Source organism: Microtus oregoni, unplaced genomic scaffold, assembly GCF_018167655.1.
Source record: "Microtus oregoni isolate MIOR12 unplaced genomic scaffold, Mior012 000047F_ref0000412, whole genome shotgun sequence".
In the NCBI taxonomy this organism is placed as follows: Eukaryota; Metazoa; Chordata; class Mammalia; order Rodentia; family Cricetidae; genus Microtus; species Microtus oregoni.
In genome coordinates this window covers 11,918,994-11,941,995 of record NW_024543221.1, presented here as the reverse complement: position 1 = coordinate 11,941,995, position 23,002 = coordinate 11,918,994, and the positions used below count along the sequence as shown (strand labels likewise).

At 43.1% G+C, this 23,002-nt stretch overlaps 1 protein-coding gene across 7 annotated transcripts in view; it reads right to left on the bottom strand.

The window, feature by feature from the left end:
* The window catches only part of Esrrg (estrogen related receptor gamma), a 608,081-nt gene that overhangs the window by 155,085 nt on the left and 429,994 nt on the right, over window positions 1-23,002 (bottom strand). For all 7 annotated transcript variants that reach the window (XM_041635228.1, XM_041635227.1, XM_041635229.1 and 4 more), the window contains one exon: window positions 17,599-18,014. In XM_041635228.1, coding sequence (XP_041491162.1) covers window positions 17,599-18,001 — 403 coding nt within the window. In that variant the 5' untranslated portion in view covers window positions 18,002-18,014. The remainder of the gene's footprint in view (window positions 1-17,598; window positions 18,015-23,002) is intronic.

Sequence of the window (23,002 nt, the reverse complement as noted above, 5' to 3'; positions counted from 1 at the left end):
ACATGCCATAAAACAAGAACAAATCATTTGGCCTTGATTGTTTTTCCAGTTTAAATAAGATACACCTTGCCCCAATTTCCCTAGAATGATTATTTCTTTCTGTTGCAATCCTTTAAGATTAATTAAACACTGTATTGTGATTACAGAGAAATGGGAAGAATCATGTATGGCCACTGGGAATCCATCTTTACCATTTTAGCTAAACTATGGTTTAGCAAAGAATGTGGCAGCAATGAGTAAGGGAAGGAGAGAAGAAAAGAGGAGGAAACAAAGAGAGGGAGAAGCGGTAGGCTTAGCTTTACACTTCAGCTCCCTGGCTTATCTCTGGATGAATGTGAGCCTAGGAGTCTCAGTTCTCTGAATTACAAAGAACCACATTGCTTTGGATCTGTGTAAGAATTATATGGGGAAAAAAAGTGTATTCCACTTCGGAGACGAAGGAAGGCAACCATAAGGGTCCATGATTATTCCCTATCTCCATTTGAAGACTGGAATCTGAGCTTGAGAAGGAAGTAAAGCTCACTCTCAGGGTGGTGTAGTGAAACGTGCCTGGAGTTTGGCAGATGAGGCAGGAGGATCTAAGCAAGTGAGTACCAGACAGCTACAGCTCCACAGGGAGAGCCTAGCATTACAAACCAAACAACACAACACAAAAATGACAGCCAGAGGTACACAGGGAGAGCCTAGCATTACAAACCAAACAACACAACACAAAAATGACAGCCAGAGGTACACAGGGAGAACCTAGCATTACAAACCAAACAACAGCACAACACGAAAATGACAATCAAACTTTGCAAATTCATGCAAAGATGTGAAAATGAGTGACTCTCACTCCTCGAAGAACTGCAAAGCGCACTGATGTCTTCCCAGCAACGCTACAGTTCATTCAAGTCACTAAGGAGGAGACCAGGAAGCAAGAATGGAAGGACAGAGGCCCATCATTGGTTAGACCGTCTACGAAGTGAATCTCAGACATATGAGCCACACCTCCTTGTAAACAGTCCCTGCCCCTCACAAGAACCCAGATGGGTGACTGCCATTGAGTCTGATCTGGTTCTTACTGTGACAGAGGGCCATCAAAACCCTCACCCTTGCCCCAGTCCCAAATCTGTTTCTATTGATACCCCAATGCTCAACACCTTATCTCAAAACTCGGTGGGGGTCTGGAGGCTCCAGGAAGCACCATTCTCTTCCCTCCTGGTCTTTTGCATTTTGTATCTCCACACCTATTCTCCCAGGGTTCCCAGGACTGAGTTAAGGGTCCTGATGCTTACAACCTCATTCGATGCTCACCTCTCAGGTGAACTGCCCCTCCACCCCAGCTATACAATCCATTAGGACAGAGACATTCTGGGGCTGTGCACAGTGAAGTCAACAGAACATGGAGAGCACTCATTATCAAATTATTTTCAAGATATCATCTTAACATGTGGCCTGGTTGACCTTGGGCTCGGGTGAACCTTTTGCCTCATTGTCCTAAGTAATCCGCCTTCAAGGAGCATCCCATAGTAGCTACACCATCCACTGACTTTTTAGGGATTCTGTTCTTTACTGTCTCATTGCAGAGTCTATGACCCAACTCTTCATCCAAAAAAAAAAAAAAATAGACAGTAAGAAAAGAGAAAAGAAAGAAAGAAAAAGGAAAGTTCATATTCAGAAAGAAAAGAAACCCTCCCTTCACCCTCATGTGGAATGCATACATGGCCACATGGATGTATGTTATAAATGTATGTGTCTACATGGATGTATGATAGAAATGTACATGTCTACATGGATGTATGTTATAAATGTATTGTCTACATGGATGTATGTTAGAATTGTATGTGTCTACATGGATGTATGTTATAAATGTATTGTCTACATGGATGTATGTTAAAAATGTATTGTCTACATGGATATATGTTAGAATTGTATGTGTCTACATGGATGTATGTTATAAATGTATTGTCTACATGGATGTATGTTAGAAATGTACGCGTGGGAAGAACATTTAGAAAAACGATCGCAAAGGGTAAAGTTTGGAAAGATCAGATCCTTTCTAACGAGGTCACATGCTGAGTGTATTACTGGTAACTTCTCTTCAAAGAGACACTACTCTCCGGTTGTTTCAGCCCTGTCATTTTGCAGTCCGGGGAGGGAAGGCTCCACACTCAGTTGCTCCCTTTACAAGACATCCTGACATCCACCCCAGTGATTTCTACAGGCACTTCTGAAAATCCAGGTGCCAACACGAAGAACAGCAACCAAAAACACTACTGATGGTAGCTACCCTTGGATGTGCTCACTGGAACACCTACAGTGCTGATGGGCGCTTTAAGCCCAGAAGACTAGAAGACACACCGGAATCAGCTCACAGGTGCCAGAGGCAGGTTTTGAACCCAGAAAGCTTAGCTCCAAAGCCTGCACTTTTAAGTACAAGGTGATTCTACTTAACTCTAATCTTTTCAAACTCATTACTGACTGTCATTCAAAGTAGAAAAAATGCATTGTACATGCCCTGTCCTCCGAGCAGTTTCTTTGTGTAGCTCTTGTTGCTATAGTTGTTGGACAGAGAGAGCCTTTTGAAGCCTGATACAGGACCCCGGGAATGAGAGGGTGAGGTTGGATCTTGGCATTGTCTTTTGCTGGTGTCAGCCTTATGGGACCTGGGCAGCTGTGGGGTAGGATAGGGTTGCTTTGAGAGAGTGAAATCTCTCAGCACCTCAGGAAGAAATCCTTCATCTAGTCTCATTGCCACTGTGGTCTGTGGCCAGTTTAATTCCACAGAAACAAACAGAGCATGTCACCAAAGCAACGGGTATCGTGTTGTACACAAAGCATTTTGAAGATCCTAGAATAATGCTATTGTTCACGAAGGGAAAGAAAGGACTCCACGATCACCAGGGCAGGCTCTAAAATATATCTGACAGGCTGTGATAAACGTCTACTAAAAACATATTTGTTGCAGATACCTGTGGTGTACACACCTGGTATTTCAGCACGTTGGAGACTGAGGCAGGGGGATCTTGATTTTGAGGCTAGTGTAGGCTACACAATAAGATGCTGTCTCAAAAATCAAAATGAAACAAAAATCCCAGGGCCTTGCATTTGTTATGGAAGTACTCTCCCAGTGATCTTCCCCTCACCCTTACCCCAGTATTTAAGTTTCTATAAGGGTAAGGATGAAGTCGCAGAAGTCCTTATAGAAGGGTCTATACCTCTACCACAAGGAAGATGTCACACCAGAGCTGTCCACAACTCCAAAGCTGCTGTGTTCCATATCCAACATAGTCTTTTCTCTTCTTGCAAAATATAAGCAAGTAGACATATTCAGCTTCTACAACAGGTGAGTTGAAAAGAAGGGATGGGCCAGCAAGATGGATCAGTGGTCAAAGAGCTCGCTGTGCAAGGATGAGGAACTAACTCCACATTCTCAGTATTCACTTTTAAAAAGCCAGACACAGAGGCAGCTTCCTACAATTCCAGTGCTGGGGAGGTGGATATAGGACCGCCCATCAGTAAGCTCCAGGTCCAGAGACAGAAGAGATGGCAAAGGATGTGACCTCTGCCTGCCCACGTGTGTAAGCTGTGTGTGTGTGCACTTATGTCTCTCACTGCTCTCTGGCCTTTCTCAAATGGAAACTAAGCGACGAGGTACAGAGTGGTCATAGGGACCCGATGTGGGACATGTCCACATTCACTGGGAAAGGATGCTCAGAATCTAGCCACAGGCTCAGGGTGTAGCTCAATTGGTAGTGTGCTTACTTAGCCTGGGGGCTATCCTAACACTGGATAAAAACAGGCCTAGTGGGCAGTGAAGGCCAGAGGACCAGAAGTTCAGAGAGCATCCTTGAGTCACACACTGAGTTCAAGGTTAGCCTGGGCTACAGGAGTATTCCTCAGAGACAACCTTATAGAAATGTGTTAACGTGTGCTTATCTCTACAAATGAGCTAGAAAAGTCAAAGGTAAGACAGGACTTGAGGTCACAGAATGTAACAGTGTTCTTTTGTAGTAAGAATGGAAAGTTCTCCTCCTTCTGAAAAATATTCACTGTAATGAAACAAGAAAGAGAAAAGACACCAGTTCTGAGCTGTCGGCTTCTGTGGTTGAGAAGTTTATATGAATAGACTGTCATTCTCACATCAGAGCCAGGGAACACGAAACCTAGATGTCTCAGTGGGTCACGAGCTTGCTGCCATCCCTAGGAACCCACATGTCGGAGAGAAATGACTCATAAAGTTGTCTACTTCAGATAAATGCACTGAAGCTTACATGTACACACACACACACACACATACACATACAGAGAGAGAGGAGAGAAAGTGAGAGACAGACAGACAGACAGGCAGGCAGGCAGACAGATACACACAGAGACAGACAGACAGTCAGACAGACACACACACACACACACACACCAATAAATAAATAAATAAATAAATAAATAAATAAATAAATAAATATCATCCAACAAATAAAACACCCATGAAAGCCAGGTCTGGGGCCTCATCCCTGCAATCCCAGACCTGGAGAGCCTGAGGCAGTGGGATGGCTCCAACTTCCAGGCCCACCTGGGCTACAGAAAAAGACCCTGTCTCAAATACCAAACAAACTAAAAGCAAAACCAGCCTCTCCCCATGAGAGCTTGAGAAGGAGTCTGTGACACACAGGACACAAGAACAGATATTATCATGGTCAGTCTGGGACCAGTCGAGCTAGGTATGGGAATGAGGGGCAGCAGGTGAAAGGTGCAGGGGTCACAGACAGAAACCAGGAGGCGACGTGGCACAGTTGGGCTCTCCAGCTTTAAACTTCAGGGATTTCTGAAACGAGTGATAAAACCCTAAGCATTGTTAAGCCTTAAGCCTGACTGTCTCCTTTCTAAAAACCCTTAATATTATCTAATCATAACTTTTGTACTCTTCTTAATTCCCTACTTTCGTTTTATTTTAACAACTTAATGGGGAAAAAAAGTGTTCACGAACTACAATCTCTTCAGAAAAATGTAGCCTAAAATTACAAAAGCTTCAAAGAACTTTAACGTGTCCAAGGCAGAGTCATAACTGTGGGTTCTGATTCTCCCAAGACCGGATTGCTCCCAACACTTCAGTTATTAGTCTAGAAAAGAATATAGTGCTGGCAAACCCTATAATCCTGGAATGATAAAGAATTAAGATTATGAGAAGCATTAAAACAGCATGGCACATGGTAAAACCTAGTATGTTCAGCATCAGCTCTGGATTCGTGGCTCCAGTCAGGAACACGTTCTACTCTTGCAGAGGACCTGCCTGGGTTCCAGGAAACCATGTCAGGCAACTCATAACCATCTGTAAGTTACTATTATTCCAAAGCCATAAATACTCCTTCAATAACTAGTATAAAAACAACGTATAGAACTTAGAAAATGAAACAAACGTTGTAGACTATCTAGTTATGTAATTACCTGTGAGTAAATCCAAAGAGGTAAAAGATTAAGCAAACAAACAACAACAAAAGAACCTTTAAATTTGGACACACACACAATTCCTCAAAAAATGTTTAAGCAGTCACCTCAAAACTATAAAGAAAACTAATAAAATCAAAGAAGAAGAAATGACATGTGCTTATGAGGATGTGTGTGTTAGTGGGAATGCAAGGTGACAAAGTGGCGTGGAACACAGTAAAGATATTCCTCAAAAACTACAAAAAACAGTTAGGCCTCACTGGCCATTTCATTCCTTGATACATTTTCACACAGACTACAAGTGCATTCTGGGAGGAGTGGGGCTGGGTTTGAATCCAGAGTCTTACAGATGTCAGGTGAGCTATAGCTAAGCTGCATCCTCATCTTGACACAGAACCTGGTAACTTGCCCAGGGTGACTTTGAAGAAGCTACATTGAACATTTGGATCCTCTGGTTTAGCCTTCAATCAGAGAATGGCATCTTGTATAGACAGGTACCCAACGGTACACTCATTATTTAAGCATCCCAAAGGTAGATGCATGCTAAATGTCTCTCAAGAGATGAATGGATTAAAAAATATCAGCTATATACACACAATGGAATATTATTCAGTTTTCTAAGGGAAGTTCTAGAATATGCCACATGTCATGGATGGACCTTGAGGATATTAAAATTAGTGTGAGTCAAAACAAAAGCTAAACACTAAGTCTTGGAATTTCGCTCAGGGATGGAACACTTGCCTACCAGCTACCTCCTTGCCTGAGCTCCATCCCCTGGGACCAGAAGAAAATACTGCATGGTCTTCCTTGTTCTTGGCTATGCTTATGTTCTGTGTCTGGGCCTGTGATGGAGGAAGGTCATTGGCTAATAAAGGAACTGCCCTGGCCCATTTTATTGGTTAGAGGATAGGTGGGAGGAGTAAACAGAACAGAACGCTGGGAGGAAGAGGAAGTGAGCTCAGAGACTACACAGCTCTGCTCTCCTGAGCAGATGCCTCAGCAGAGGCGCCATGCCCCGCTCACGGCATGAAGCTCCAACCCAGGATGGACTAGGCTAGAATCTTCCCGGTAAGACCGGTTCTCACAGATTATTAGAGATGGGTTGATCGGGATGTGAGAATTAGCCTGTAAGTGCTAGAGCTAAAGGGCCAAGCAGTGCTTAAAAGAATACAGTGTCTGTGTAATTATTTTGGGGCATAAGCTAGCCGAGCAGGCGGCCGGGGTGCTGGGAACGCAGCCCCGCCGCCCCTATTACTTCAGGCCTGTCCACTCATAGAAACAAAAAGTCGAATGAACCCAGGGCTGGTGGCAGGAGGAGCTATATCAAGGCCACAGTGTAAGGGTCACAAGACAGAACTTTAAAGATCTGCTACTTGGCCAAGTGAACACAGTTGACACAAGTGGCTAAGGTTTTAAATTTATGTTTTATACCATGATGAAGTTAAGTTTTAATATATATCTACTGATTATAATCTTAGAGATTGAGGATAGACTCCGTGGAAGAACATGAATGTTCAAGGGACTGGTTTCAATATCCAGCACCAAATACACAAATGTCCATGGATATATTTCAGCTGTGAGTGCCAAAACTCTTCAACAGAATCCTTCACCAAGTTTTGTTTTTAGGCGAAATTTTTGAATGCTGTTAGCGAGCTCCAGGACAAGGACTATTGGTTTCCCATGGTAGTGACTGAAAGGGGATTGATTCAGTTCATAAGAAGGTGATTATTAACCTTTAATTCCTAAGATGCTATCTAAGTTTATTAAGTAATAAATCAGAAAAATGTACCACGACTCTGGCCTTCACCCTGAAAGGAAACAACCCTGCCCTGTACCTCAAAATTTGTCCATTTCCAACTGATTGATTGATTAACCTATTGATCGACTGTGCTCAGGCTAGAACTCACAGCCTCATTTTTAGGAGGCGAGGACTCTACCATGGAGCCATGCCAGCATCCTGCACTTTGGCTTCTGAGAGTGTGTTTGCCTCTGGGTCGGGAGAATCCTGTCAACCCACATCTTCCTCATTAATCATCAGAATGTCACCCACACCAGCAGGGGCTCTGGACAACCCTACTCTCGGGACTTCTTTGTGTTTCCTGGGCCCATCAGGTGGACAGTCTCACCTACTCCAACCCCATTAATCTAGGGCTAAATTTGGCTTCATTGAAGGAAGAAAATTATATAAAAACAAGCATTTTCAAAGCCACAAAGCATAAAGTTTTATTCATACCACTTTACCCTACAGCACTGAATGTGTGTGGGGGCTGCTCCTACTAAGGTCGAATTTCTCAAGACTAATCAAGCATGGTAAAATAGGGACAAAGATGCCACTGTAAGTACAAAGCAAATCTTTGTCTCAGGAACAAAGAACAGCAAAAATTCTGGAGATAATGTGCCGAGAAGCCTCCCAGCAGGCTGAGAGTTGAGACAAGAGGATTTCTCCAAGTTCAAAATAGGCTAGGTGTAAACTTTTTTCTCTAAGAAACTGAGGTTAATACATCCTTAAAAGACTTGGCTTCTACTCAAGGGATGGTGAGAAGGAAAGTCATCACCATGTCAACAAAGGTACCAATTCTTGTGTTTGAGTTTATCTTGTAATCAAAGAATACCCTCCTGCCTCTTCATCAGTCAAAAGACAACGTTGGCTATAGTGTCAGGTGCTGAGGGAAAGGCCAGTGAACTGTAGGCAAAACATCAGATACACCTCACTTGCTGAGAAGTTCCAACATCAGGGGAAACATTCTACTCTGCAAAACAGCCAGGAATTGAAGTGACCCACAAAGTTCCTGAGACTTGGAAGACCCAACAAAAACTTCTTAGCGCTCTGGAATGTTCAGATGGTAAACTGTACCAGCAGAAGTCCTGGGAATCTTTGGAATAAAAAAAGGCAGGGGGAGTGGCCTTCCTTCAGTGAGAGAGTGCCTCAGAAGCAGGGGTGCACAAGGAGACATGATACAGATCACTAGGGGAAGAAGCAGGCTTCCTGCTAGCCCTAGTCCCAGGACTTGATCTCATTCTCTAAACAGAGATTCAGTTAAAGAGGTTCACAGGAATGAATGAGGGAGGCTTGTGCAGTCTGACTGCATGCTGAGGCAGGGGCTGGAGGGACAGCTCAGAGGCGGAGAACACTTGCTGCTCTTACGGAGGACGTGGGTGTGATTCCCAGAACACATATGCATTTGTAAAGATAATTTATTATAAATGACAGCTTTATTTTTCTAGGTTCTAGAACATAGGCCCTGTTTCAAAGGCACTAATAGAAAGATAGGGTGTTCACTTACCTATATTAGAGTTGATTTAAAATACAAAGTCTGAAGTATGCTTTCAGATATGACTACAAAGTTTTTTTTTGTTTTTTTTTTTGTTTTTGTTTTTTTTTTTAGTTATAGCTCTTGCAATTGCGTCATTGCAATGACAGTACAGTATCTTTGCTTTGGAGACAGGGTCTGGCCTGGTAATCGCTACATAGATGAGGAACTTCTGATCCTCCAGTGCCCACCTTCACAGAGCCAGCATTCCACGCATTTGCCACCATACTGGTCTTTTATCTGGTGCTGGGACCCAGGGCGTCATGAGTGCCAACTGAGTCAGATCACCAGCCCTTTGCATAATTGTTCATTTTAGTGTTGGGGGTGGGAGGTGGGGCTTTGGGTAAGCAGGGAACTTACCACAGAAAAATATACATGCTTACCCTCTATCTGAGGGTATTTAAAAATAAAATTAAATCAATACTAATGCATGTGATATAATATGCTGTGCTCATGCTTCTTCCCAAGCACCTTCAGGAGTCACAAAGGCAGAACATAGGACCAGATAATCTGCACATATATTACTCCAAAAGTTATTGCTGTTTACTTATTAATTTGCCAGTGAATTCAGCTAGCCTTTTAAACATGGTACTAAAGTTTTGTTGCAGCTGGGAGTGTAGCTTATCCTGCCCCATTGACCCCAAGGGCCAAAACCCCTGGGTTCAGTCCTTGACACCACAGAATGGAACAAACCAGAGCATGCTTCACTGCTGATTGTTACAACTTCCCTCGCACAGCGGAGTTCTTATCTACTAACTCCCAAGTGGAGCAGACACTCTAAACACCAGACATCAGATGACACACACATTCAAGTGGCTTTCAAAAATACAGTATGTGCACCATGTTCCCAAAATACACATAAATAACACCAGACGCTCTTGCGGTGGGAATGGGACGTTTCTTTCCTAAAAGCAGAGGCTAAAATGTAGTGAGGGTCATTGAGTTTATGCATTCCACTCCTAGATAAAAGACAGAGCATATATGGGACATAGTGCTATTGCCATCTAGACACTCCAGGGATGAGGCAGGAGAACTGAGAGTTCGAGGCCAACATCAGCTACACAGTGGGAAGATTGAATAGACAATTTAATCTATGAGAATAATCACTTTGGTATTACATAATCCAAAAAGCCAACATTTTAAAACAACCATTAATTACCTTATCTTAATTTTCAAAGATTCTGTTTCATGCTTCACTAGTTAATACACATACATATGTTTACATGTAACTATACTCATATATGTGAAGATATACCACCACATATGTGTACACCTAAGTCATATATATGTATATATGCACATACATATGGGTATATATATAGGCATATTCAAACATACACACATGTACATATATTCACAGATATATACATGTGCGTATGCATGTACATACCTGCATGTACCTATTCACATACACCTATATGTATGGGCACATGCATATGAACATAAATGAACACATGTATTTGTGTGCCTATGAACACATATATACATTCACACACATATACATATACCCATATGCACACAGACACTTGTATCATAATGTTCACAGGTGAATAGTACACATGGGGTTAAAATAGTAAGAAAATGAACACATAAACAGTAAAGATGCTAGAAAATTCTGATGCTTGAGAAAAAAAAGATGTTCACAAACCTGGGGCGACAATTAAATAAAATTATCAATGTTGTGAACTTACTTAAAATTTGAACATCCACTTAAATAAAGGACACATACACCAGCTGCCTAGGAGCCCTGTAGCATGAGCCTGATTGCTCAATACGCCTACAGAGTTGCCAGCAGAATGTTTGAGTCTAGACAGAATTTAGCCTAACTACGGCCAGGAAGTCCAATGGAACCCTTCCCTTATATTCTTAAGACCCAAGCTTAGAGTACTTTCCAATTTTTAAACAGCTCAATAAATGAAACTAGGCAGGCAACGCGGATCAGAGAAGGTATGCTGCCCTCACACTCCCAGGTAGCTAACATGCTAAGAAATTTAGGTTCTACTGTCTGGTCTACCTTCAACCATCCAAGCAAAAGGACAGATTCCCTGACTCTCTGGGCAATCCTTGGGAAATGAAGTCCTACCTACTGCCTCTCTAAATCAAAAGACAGAAGTGGACGACACTGTCTTCAGGACATTCATTCATGCAAAACCTATCCACCCACAGAGAAAGTCAGCGATACTCTTACTACGAAAATAAACACTGAACCAGCAAGGGATAATGTAGGCATGAGATCACATCTGTAATTTAGAATTTGCAACATTAATGCATTTCAAAACAGATTAGCCAGAATTAGCATCAAATGCAAGAAAAAGAGGAAAAGTCAATTAAACTTACCACAAAAACTAGTTCAAGTTCTAAGTCAAAGTGACTGAATTACAGACAGCAATTCTTTTGAAAATATTATTTCTCTCTTCAATTCTGCCTCCGAGCTGATAATCACAGAGATTCGTCAAGTTAACTCAGACATCCCTGTATTATTTTAGATTTTAATTATAGAACATAGTTGAGCTTTTCAGTTGACGTTTACTATCAAGTTCTCTAATTGTTTTTTCCATGAACTATTTAAGTAGGAGATATTTCAACACATCCCTTTAGAGGCTCATAGGATGCATTCTCTCAGTATGTGAGTTCTTAGTTTTTTCTTGACTGCTGTAAATAGTCTGGCCTAAGACTATGATTGCACACGATGGTTAAAAAATGATACATTTCTCAAAGACCCTCCAGGACCATAAGATCTGCTTCCACAAAGAGTTGCACAAAATAATTCACAGTGCAGAGGAAGTTGCTAGCACCAGTCACAGTGCCTAGGTTCCATTCCTCGCAACAAAAGCCCTCAGGCCAGCATTTAAGCTTCATGTTTAGGGTATAAGTTGGGATTCTATCAATGCATTTTGTACCTGAGGCCATGGACATTGGAGAACAAGCCTCTTATAAGAGTCTGTGAAGGTACCAGGAGGCAGCATGGAACACTCTATAGCCCAGATCCTGAGTGCCTGGGACCCTCAATTGCCTGGCTAGATGCTGTAAGCCCAGCCCAAGTCTGAGCAAGCTCTCTGTTAAATCCATCTTCTAGAAGTGGAACGTGATCAAAGGTCACGGCTGAAGTGCACTGTTATGAGATCTATGAGGGGTGCCTGGGGCAGATGTTTGGAGGAGGTTATTGGCTTGGAAATATTGAGAAGAGATCAAGATCAGGTGGGCCAGGGGTGGGAAGGAAAAGCAGCTGAGCTGTAGGCTACTGCTAGGTGTGTCTTCCACTGCTTCTTTGGGACACACACCCTCCAGGAGTTTCAAAACAAAAAGTTCAGAATGGACTTTCAGTCACTGAAACTGTGTTTGGTCCAATAAGAAAATAGGACATTTTTATTCTGCAGTAAACCCTGACATGTGATTTTACCATAGTTATACATATGGTATGTCATTTCTTTGGTTCTTGATGGTATGATCAGAACATTTGGACAGATCAGAACATCTCCAGGAGGAGATGAAGTATTTTGGGACAGTAAATATGTCTGAGGGACCGTATTCTATATACTTGGCTTCATTGTTGTGTTGACCTTTTGAAGCTATTTAAAAATCTATGAGTACAAAGTACTGTCTCAGGCCCGAGTGTTCAAATTAAAATCTGCCCCAACAGCGAGCTCTCTCCATCTTTGGAGCTATAGGTCCCACATCGATGCCTATTTGGGTATGTGCTTTTGTTTTCTACCACAAAGTGATTTATTTTTGAGGTATGGAAGATAAAAGGCAGGGCCTTATTCATGGCAGGCAACTGCACTGTTACTACCTGCATTCTGAGCACTTTTCTTTCTGACAGGGTGCCACTCTGCAGCCCAAGCTAGCCTTGAACACACAAGCTCTCATCTCTGCTTCACCAGGGTCTGGGACTGCAAGCGTGGACCACACGCTCAGTGGGGAACGCAATGTTTAATGCAAGTCCCAAGATTTTGTTTTCTTTGTTTAACTTTTTCGTGTGTGTGTGTGTGTGTGTGTGTGTGTGTGTATGTGTGTGTGTGTGTGTTGACAGAAAATGAACCTACTTGCTAGGGTCTTACACATGCTAGGTAAACCTTCTACCACTTGACCACCAAGCATCATCTGTTCCAAATCTTATATTCTTACACATATAATTTTCTGTTTTGAAATGGGGGGGTGTATAAAACCAATTTTCTTCATTCTAATGCTGGAATAAAAGCTATAATGACCCAGTGTTTTCTGTTAAATGTATTGATATGTTTTGTGAATGTTTTCCTTTTTGGGGAAAAAAAATTCCAAAGAAAATTGTGAGGGACAAGGAGAAGAAAAAACAAAAACTTTCCCCATTTATATATGAACTACAACCAGAAGTAGAATTAAAAAAGACAAACAAAAACAAAAGTAATGGAATCATTCCTTCCAAATCAATAACAATGGAAACATGGCAGCTGCTGAAATCCTATCAGTTGTTAGGGTTACATTTGACAGAAATGTCAAAGTCCTTGCAAGCATCTGAACAACTGGGGGTATGACCAAGTAGAAACCCCAGATTTAGCATATACAAGGTTCTGGTTCCCTCCCTAGCTCCCCACAAAAACAAACAAAAAGCCCTCACAAAAACAAAGCCTGGACTCTTGCCCACTTGTCCAGTAGTTCCTTGGAAATAATTAGTAAGTAGAATATGCCTTCCTAATTGGCATTCAGTGAAATCCATCATTAATTGTCTTTTCAAGAGTAAAATATCATAGTCGGCTTTGAAAGAACAATATTCAATATTTTTGTCAACGCTTGCCACGATCTATGTTTAGTTCCAACTTTTAAGAATTATTTGATATACCATTTGCTCCTTTTGTCTTTTTCTTTAAGATGGGTTCTTACCATGAAGGCCAGGCTGCCTTCAAACTTACAGCTTCCTGCCTCAGCTTTCCCAATTGCTGGAACTGTAGGTATGGAGTGCCATGTCCAGTTTGTTTATTTTTGTACAACTTTTAAAAAATAAATGCTTACTTTAAAACTTTTAATTCATTTTATTTTCAATTCTAGAGTTGGACCACATTTTATTCTATAAAATAGGCTGTGTTTTCTTGTCCATTCTTTCAAACTCCTATTTATTGCACATCAGTAAACAAATAAATCCACCAAGTAAGTCATTGTAGTACGAAGAAAGATCCTTAAGAGTCGCTACTGCCCACAGATTAGCCTTTGGCTACACATGCCCCTTAGGAAGGCACAGAGACCAGGACCAGTCCCGGGTGAGGCCGAAGTCACACTTACATAATGTCCTGGCCATCGGGGCTGTGCGACAGAAGTAGGCAGGCCTAGTTCTCAAGGGGAGTTATGTAAGCTCGGCTCATTCCCTAAAGAGTTCCCAGGGAGCAGAGGGAGAAACTACTACCTGTCAAGGAGAATTTGCTTCGATGCTGCCCTGAGTCCCAAGAGCCACCCTCTACCCTTCCTCATAGAAACACAGACACACGCGGCTGCCATACGGATGGGCTACTTTCGACACCTTTGGAGTTCAGGCACCACTGTTTGGCCACAATAAGGTGGGTCCGTTCCAATCTTCCTTACAATTACCGCCCTAATTATTACATTATACTTTCACAATTTAATCCCTTTATTTGCCTCACTGCCTTTTTGGGGGCTAAGTGAACAGCACAGTATGAGCCCTGAGGATGCGGCTAGCAGAGTATTCTTACCGAGTGTGCCCCAGCTGCCAGCTCCAAGCACAGCCAGGTGGGCAAGACCGGAGTGCTAATCGGGACAGTGACATCTCTGTCTCATGCTCAAAATCCTTGAAACTCACTCTCTCCAGTGTGGAGGAAAATCCAGCACTCTGCACCTATGCCAAGAATCATCCTGCGTCTGGCTCTGCTGAGCTCTGAGTACCGGCCGGCATCCTAACAGATAATCACACCCAGAACACGGATGGCTCTATGCCAGCGGTTGCTCAGTCAGTAACTATTTCGTTCGCATCAAAGTAATAATCTGTGTTTCTTTAAATAAAAAAATCAAAAACAAAAGAAAACAACCAACTATTATTACTTTTCCTCTGACATATTCTGTCTCAGCAAAACAAGCCAAAACATAGACATAAATCCTCTTTGCTACTCTAAGACGCTGATGTCCACCCACCAAAAGCAAGAAACTTGTAGAGGAAGAATTAATTCATCTCAAAACACAAGCTTGAGGAGTAGAACTGGCAAAGGATGTTGAGAGGATGAAAGAAACTATAGCCAGCACACTGCCTGGATCACGCCAGCTATGGAAAAATCTGTGGCTAAATGGTACTGGTTTTTACAGGGAGCGTCCACTGCTTCTATCAGCCTAACCTGCATTTGTTCCTTCATCCCCAAACATTTATCTTCATGCCAGACCAAATTTAACAAAAATTACTAACAAATTGAATTTCATACACTCTGAAACCCAAGGATTATAGTAATATTAGCCAATGGCTGATAAAACAAATCAGAGATTTGAGGCATTTTCATCCTTAAATTTTGCCATTATCAGTGAACAGGATGAAGATATGCTTTGTCCAAATGCCACAATGAATACCCTTACATATTTTGTTGCTGTTGTTCCTGGTGGTGGTTAAAGGAACTGGACCCAGGGACTTGTCCATGCTAAGTCCATGCTAGGTCACTGAGCCACATCTTCAACCTCTCCATGTGACTTTGTATTACTTCTGTTCTTAAACATTGTACCAAGTATGGGTGTTGAAAAAAAGATTCCAGGGTTGGGGGATTTTTATAAGAAAAATTTAAAGCATGATCTTCTGGTCAAGAAAATGGAAAGCTGCATCTGTTAGAGCTATGATGTCTTGAACAGCGTATGTTTATTTTTTTATTTTTTTATTTTTTTGGTTTTTTATTTTTAAAAAAAGTTTCAGTGCCAGGATTGAATCTAGCATTTCGGGCAGGGTAACCGTGAGTCTAGAAATGAGCTTACACTCAGTGCCTTATTTGTGGGCTGTCAGTAAACCCTGAGTTCTCAGCCACAGATGAGGATGCTGCAAGAAAGAAGACAAGGGGAAGGGGAAGGGGAGTTGTCCACAAGGAGAGAGCCTTACTCAGCCTGCACAAAGCTTGGCTTCCATCCCAAGTGCCCAATGTCCATCCAGCACAACAAAGAGTAAGGGTAGGGAGCTACCCCCACGTGCACGGAGGAGGCTCTAGAATCACCTATGAAAATATGTAAAAAGTATTAGTGCTTAGAAAGAAACACCTCCTTCATACCTTAGAAACCGGCATATCGCGGCACTTCGGGTTCTGAATAACCTGATTTTATATACGTTCTAGAAAGGCCATGCAGATGCATGGCAAGATGTCTTTAGGAAATCACTATCAGTGGGCTTCAGGGTCTCAGGCTCTGACCTCAGCACCTAGAGGACTGTGGAGTCTAGCTTGCCAGGCTCATACCAGAGACTCTCATCGAGTTAGCCTAGGCGGAGGCCTAGGGTTTGCACTTTTAACACATTTGTTGGTGATGCTGACAGATCCGGCCCTGCGATCCCACTCTGAGGACCACTGGTACATTAACACACCAGAGTGCACCAACTCATCACCTTGACTTCACGTGAGGTATCACCTAGGAAACTGACAAACGTTCCCCTTGGCCTTTACCATACCAAAGACAAATTAGTACAGAACTTAGGGGTTAAGGCTCTGGAAAAAATGTTTAAGAACATTGTTTGCAGGAAATTCCCAATAATCAAAAAAGTTTGGAAAATGCAGATGTATGAAAAGTTAGACTTTGTGTATATGACTGGCTGTTGGACATATATATGTATATATATATATACATACATACATACATATATAATGGTGCTGGGTGTGGCTCAGTGGTAGAATGCATGCAGAAGGCCTGGAGTGCAATCCCAACACAATCATATTATCTATTTGTCTTTCTGCCTCTATCTGTCTATCTATCTATCTATCTATCTATCTATCTATCATTTATCAGTCATCTATATATTATACCTGTCTATCTATCCTTACCTATCCACCCCATGTGCTTGTATGTGTGTGTGCATGCATATGCAAGCATATACGTTTATACCATGAGCAGAAACATTGGTGTGCTTTAGACCCTTGATATATGATTATTCTTTCTTCCCCTCATGTACTTTTAAAGACTGTCACAAGAGATCAAAAAAGTGAATACTAGTTTTCTGCTAGAATATATATAAATATGTGTGTGTGTACACATGCTAAGTTTTATGTTTGTATATAACTAGTTTAAAAGAGAGGCTACAAATTTCAATCATTCTACATTTTGCATAAAAAATAATCATGGTATTTCTAAATCTAGAGGTTTGTAAAGGTTAGGTTATACACTGGCATTTGTTTGGAGATGTGTTTTCTATTCAAATTAATTCATAAACACAGTAAGCATATATCCAGCTACAAGAAAAAGACATTGAGATCATGATAAATATGTCTGGAGTGGCAGTTCTCAAACTGTGACCCTTGGCCTGCCAGGATTAGCATCCCAGACCCAGCAATTCTGGTGCAAGAACATAGTAACCCACACGCTGGTGAGATTGCCAAGGATGCTAATATACACGCGTGGAACAGAAACATAGATCTAAATACTCAACACGTTCTCAAATCTACAAGCAAAGCAGTGTGGGGAAGAGCACTGGGAACCTAGCGTGCCCTGCTCGGCTGTTTTGCAGACCTGCTGTGTTCTCTGAAATATCTTTATTATCATTGCCCACAGAGAGATCCACAGTGAGACAGGAAGGGTGTGGTGGATACCTGGAGAGGGGTGATTCCATAGATCCTCCATGTATTTCTGTTTTCTACTCAAAATTGTCTCATCAGTGTGCATGGCATGGAATAGAAGGGTAAGTACCAGAGAAAAGAAACAGAGCACTCACCTTGAATCGTCCTCTTGAAGAAGGCCTTGCAGGCTTCACATGATGCAACGCCATAGTGGTAGCCAGAGGCAATGTCGCCACACACTAAGCACAGTCTCTTGGGCATGGAGTTGAGCATATATTCACACTTGGTCTGGGGATCCTCAACGATGGTGCTGGAGCAGTCGTCATACAGTTTCCGAACAGGCCCGCTACCTCCCAGGATAGGAGCAGAGGGGTAGAGAGGTGGCGAGTCCAGTCCGTTCTGATGGCCATTCATGGTTGAACTGTAACTCCCACTGGCGTCGGAAGAACCACCAGGGCTGTGGTGGTTGACGCTGTCCGTCAGGGAGGCTGGGCTGGAGGGTTCCGTCTTGATGAAGGACGAACAGCTGGAATCAATGTGCCGATCTTTGTTTGACATTCTGCAGAGAAGCCTGAGAATAAGGGGGAGACACAGAGAGAGAGAGGGAGAAAGAGAGAATGTTAAAGAGTCCCAGAGATGGAGACACAAAGACATGGCAGAGAGGGGCAGATAAGGAAAGCGGGAGGGGAGGGGAGAGCAGCAGTATTGGTATGTAAAAGCCATTGCTCTTTAAGAGTGCTTCCTGAGGGCTGGGACTACCCATCACTCAGTCTCCAGTCAATACCTCTTGTTCTACAAGAAGGTAATCAGCATAAGGGCATGACAGGGTTACATCAAAGCTCCCAGACAGGCCATAAACAAAGCTCTACAGGGTCCAGTTGCTTTTATTTTATCTTTCTCTTGAAGAACCACTGTCAATGCTACCATGGCTCTCCAGATTCTATATTTATCAAGAGAGCTGTGCCGATTTGCAAAGTCCCCACCGTTCCTCAAATTGCATTTATCTCCACTCTGTGTTCGACTCCACATCCTGATGCCACATCCATTTTATCACAAACAGAAGTCAACTTTTCGTTTGCAGACAGCGCAGATATTCTCAGGCTCCAGGACAGATTGAGAGCAAGCACACCATCTCAACAGCTTCACGGAGCTTAGTGAAAGGCTCATGACATTGATTAGTAAATAATCTGTGCGAGAGCGAGCATGAGTGTGCATGTGTGTCTGCACGTGCCTGCATGCATACATGTGTGTGTGTGTGGGTGTGTGCATGTGTGCGTGCGTGCGTGCGTGTGTGTGTGTGTGTGTGTGTGTTCATGCCTCAGAGCAGGGGAAGGAAAAGAGAATGGTTGAAACGTGGCTCTAAAAAACTCTGCTTGAATTCTACAGTACCTATGAGTCAGGAAATCTGAGACATCCTGCAATGTAGCATAGGAAAGTATCTCATCATTTTAGAAAAATGAGATTTATGATGGTCCTCTCCTTGACTCCCCCTTAACATCACACCTTATGAAAGGCTCTAGGATGAAGTGCCTAGCCTGACAAACTATTTCTCTAACCTAGAAGAAAGCCATCACCCCCTCTCTTCGTTGGCCCCATAAGTGGGGAGATTTCTATAAAGGTAATTAGATGCAAAGACGTAATTGGTCCTCTTGGCTTTCTGCCTCGCCACAACGTAAAAACCCTCTTATGCAAGGCTCTGAGAACCCCAGTAGCCACTAAGAAGAGGTGACAGTTGAGAAAGGGACTTAGATAATTGCTTCCCAGTGGAAAGTTGATTTATGGGGATCCCACTGTGATGGTCATTCTCTAGAATTTGGGGGAGTAGTCACAGTATAGCGGAATGGATGCAATTATCACTTTCACTATAAATCTAATGATATTTTATCACCGAACAAATTTCATGCCCTCCTTCATGTCTCCCTTCCCCCAGTGTTTCAATTCCTTTTAAGTAAAGGGAGGATACTATGGAATTTCCTATCAGAAATGTCCACCTAACTCTTCTGAGTGGGCAGTCTCAACAACAAAGCACAAGGGCAGGGATTTGCTTCTTCCTCAGATGTACTTCACTGGGGGAACGTCTCTGCTCCCTGAAGCCAGGCCATATTACTGTTTGCTGGGAGAAGGGAAAAGCCACCCAAAGGCTCCCTTGCTTCTGCTTCCTTAAGAACGAGGGAAAGAAAAACTATCCCACTTGCCAGTCCTGGCGACAGCATCCTTTCCCTCCTGCATCTGCTTGTCCCCGTCATTGCTAATGGGAAGTGTAATTAATCGATCTTTCTCCTTGTCCCCCTGCCTGCACTCTGGGCCACGCATTCTCCTCAAGTTGGTGTTTGAGGGAAAGCAGGTCAGCGGCTTGACTTACAGCAACCCTGCGACTTCCTTTTCATTTAAAACTCTTACATGGCCACTCCCCTTCTTCCCTTACAATCACCAGACTGCGAGCACATACTTTATGATCTTAGGCCACTGGTTGGAAGTTATTAGGCTACCAGACCATAGATGGTCTCTCTCCCCTTCTCTTCTCTCACAGCTATGACAATTAACTCCTTCACTGCCCCACCCAGGCACTTTCTTTTTTTTTTCCATCCTCCTCCCCACACCCCCAATGGGAAGCTGCTTTGAGATGCCGGATCACAAACGATGCCACTTCTTCTCCAGGTCTCCTCCAGCGTTCTCTTTAAACTTCAGGATTGTTCCTCATCTTTATCCCCTGAGGGTTTTTTTTTTCCTCATCAACTTCTAAAATTTATATTCTACTAGTTCAAGGAGCAGGGCCAGAAATGAACATGCCATTTATGGGACAGCTATTTGCTAAGTCACCAAATGTGCGCATGTCAAAAACACATTGTTCGAATCTATCCATGAAAAATGAGGAAACTTTAGCCAGCTGTCTCATTCAAAATCTCACTCCATACTTTACAGTAACCTGGAAGCTAGCAGGGAGTTCAGGGGGCACTGCTGCCAAGGAAGCCCCTGGAACGGGGACAGGATCTTCTAAATGAAATCTGGTCACTCCAGTCACGAATGAAAGCAAACAAACTGGATTTGCGCTGTGGGTAGTATGTGGTTCTCTTCCAACATAAAATGTGCCCTTAATTAATAACTTTTGCCTAGCGGAAATAAGAATAAGGTGGTTATTAGTCAAAGGCTTCTAGGTGTGCCAGATATTGAGTTGAACATAAACACTACCTCATTTAATATCTGCCACATTCATCTTGGTGTGTGTGTGTCTGTGTGTGTGTGTCTGTGTGTGTATACATGCATGCCTAGAAGGGGCTTCTCTTTAAGAAATTAAGCATCTCACCAAGGCCAGCTGGCCTAGGTCTGAAAAAGCATGGGATAAATCCAGACTAGCTGAATATAGCGGACAATGAGGAATACTGAGAACTCAAGAACAATTGCAGTGGGTTTTTGATCCTACTGCACGTACTGGCTGTGTGGGAGCCTAGGCAGTTTGAATGCTCACCTTAGGAGACCTGGATAGAGGTGGACAGTCCTTGGGCTTCCCACAGGTCAGGGAACCCTGATTGCTCTTCGAGCAGATGAGGGGGGGGGGACTTGATCGGGGGAGGGGGAGGGAAACGGGAAGCGGTTGTGGGGACGAGGCAGAAATTCTTAATAAATAAATAAATTAAAATAAAAAAAAAAAAAAAAAAAAAAAAGAAATTAAGCATCAGATATTCTGAAGTATGATGAAGGTTCCATAGCCAGGAACTGGAAGAAATAAGCTTTGAACTCGCATCTCATTCAAAACTTTGGAGCAGAAATATATAGGAGCCAACAGAATTTTCAATAATTCTCATTTACATTCGACAATATGACTGAGAAGCTGGAGAGATATGTTGGTGGCTAAGGGGATGGGGTACTATTGCAGAAAGAAATTAATTTGGTTCCTATAACCCATAGCAGGTGACTCCCAACTGCCTGTGACTCTGGCTCCAACGGATCCTACAGACCTTCTGACTTCTACAAACACTACATATAACCTGTCCCACCATATACATGTAATTAATTATTTTTAGTTTAAAAATCTTTAAAATATACTTACCTGGGCCCAAGGGCACATACCTATAGCCCTATCTGCCGGCGAGATTGAAATAAGGGAACCACAAATTTAATACTTGTCTGGACTACCGTGAGTTTAAGGCTTGCATATGCAACTTAGATGCTGTCTCAAAACACAAAATCTAAAGCCTGGAGAGACAGCGCTACCTGAATTCAATCCTAGAGTCCACATTTAAAAACAAAAGTGATGGGCATTGGTGGCGTGCATTTGTAATCCCAGGTCAGAGCTGGCAGAGACAGGTGGGTTCTGGGGCCTCGATAGCCAGCATCCTAGCCTACTTGCCACAATACAGGCTAGTAAGAGACTCTGTGTCAACTTTTTAAAAATTAAAAAATAAAAGAATAGGAGGACAAGAAAGAGATGGAGGAGAAAAGAAACCAATAAGTAAAAAACAGTGAATAGCACCTGAGAATGAACAACCAAGGTTATCTTCTGGCCTCAACACACAGGCCCACACATGCAGGCACCTGCATACATACATGTGTGCACACATGCGCTCTCTCTCTCTCTCTCTCTCTCTCTCTCTCTCACACACACACACACACACACACAGTCTCTCACATACAGATACACAAAATACACACAGAAAAATATTGAGGATGTAACTCAGGAGTAGGTTACTTGCATGAGACCATCAGTTCAGCCCTAGTAAAGCTAAATAAATAAACAAAAATAGCTGAGCCATCCAAGGTAGAGAAGGTATGCACAGAGACCATCAGTGGACAGAGGGTACACAGAGACCAGCAGGGGACAGAGGGTACACAGAGATCAGCAGGGGACAGAGGGTACACAGAGACCAGCAGGGGACAGCGGGCACACAGAGACCAGGAGACAAAGGGCATACAGAGACCAGGGGACAGAGCGTACACAGAGACCAGGGGACAGAGGATACACAGAGACCAGGGGACAGAGGATACACAGAGACCAGGGGACAGAGGGTACACACAGACCATCAGGGGACAGAGGGCATACAGAGACCAGGGGACAGAGGGTACACAGAGACCAGGGGACAGAGGGTACACAGAGACCAGGGACAGAGGGTACACAGAGACCAGCAGGGGACAGAGGGTACACAGAGACCAGCAGGGGACAGAGGGTACACAGAGACCAGCAGGGGACAGAGGGTACACAAAGACCAGGGGACAGAGGGTGCACAGAGACCAGGGGACAGAAGGTACACAGAGACCAGGGACAGAGGGTACACAGAGACCAGGGACAGAGGGTACACAGAGACCAGGGACAGAGGGTACACAGACCATCAGGGGACAGAGGGTACACAGACCATCAGGGGACAGAGGGCACACAGAGACCAGGGGACAGAGGGTACTCAGAGACTTTCTGCTTTGGCTTCTCAGCTAATTCCTCTGCTGTTCAACTGTAAATGGAAAGGGAACAGAAGGCCCCACCCTGGCTGCTGATCGTCCCTGTTGAGTGATGCCCAAACAGAATCCCCCAAAGATCACAGTTGTCTCCTAATCACAGCTGAGCTCATT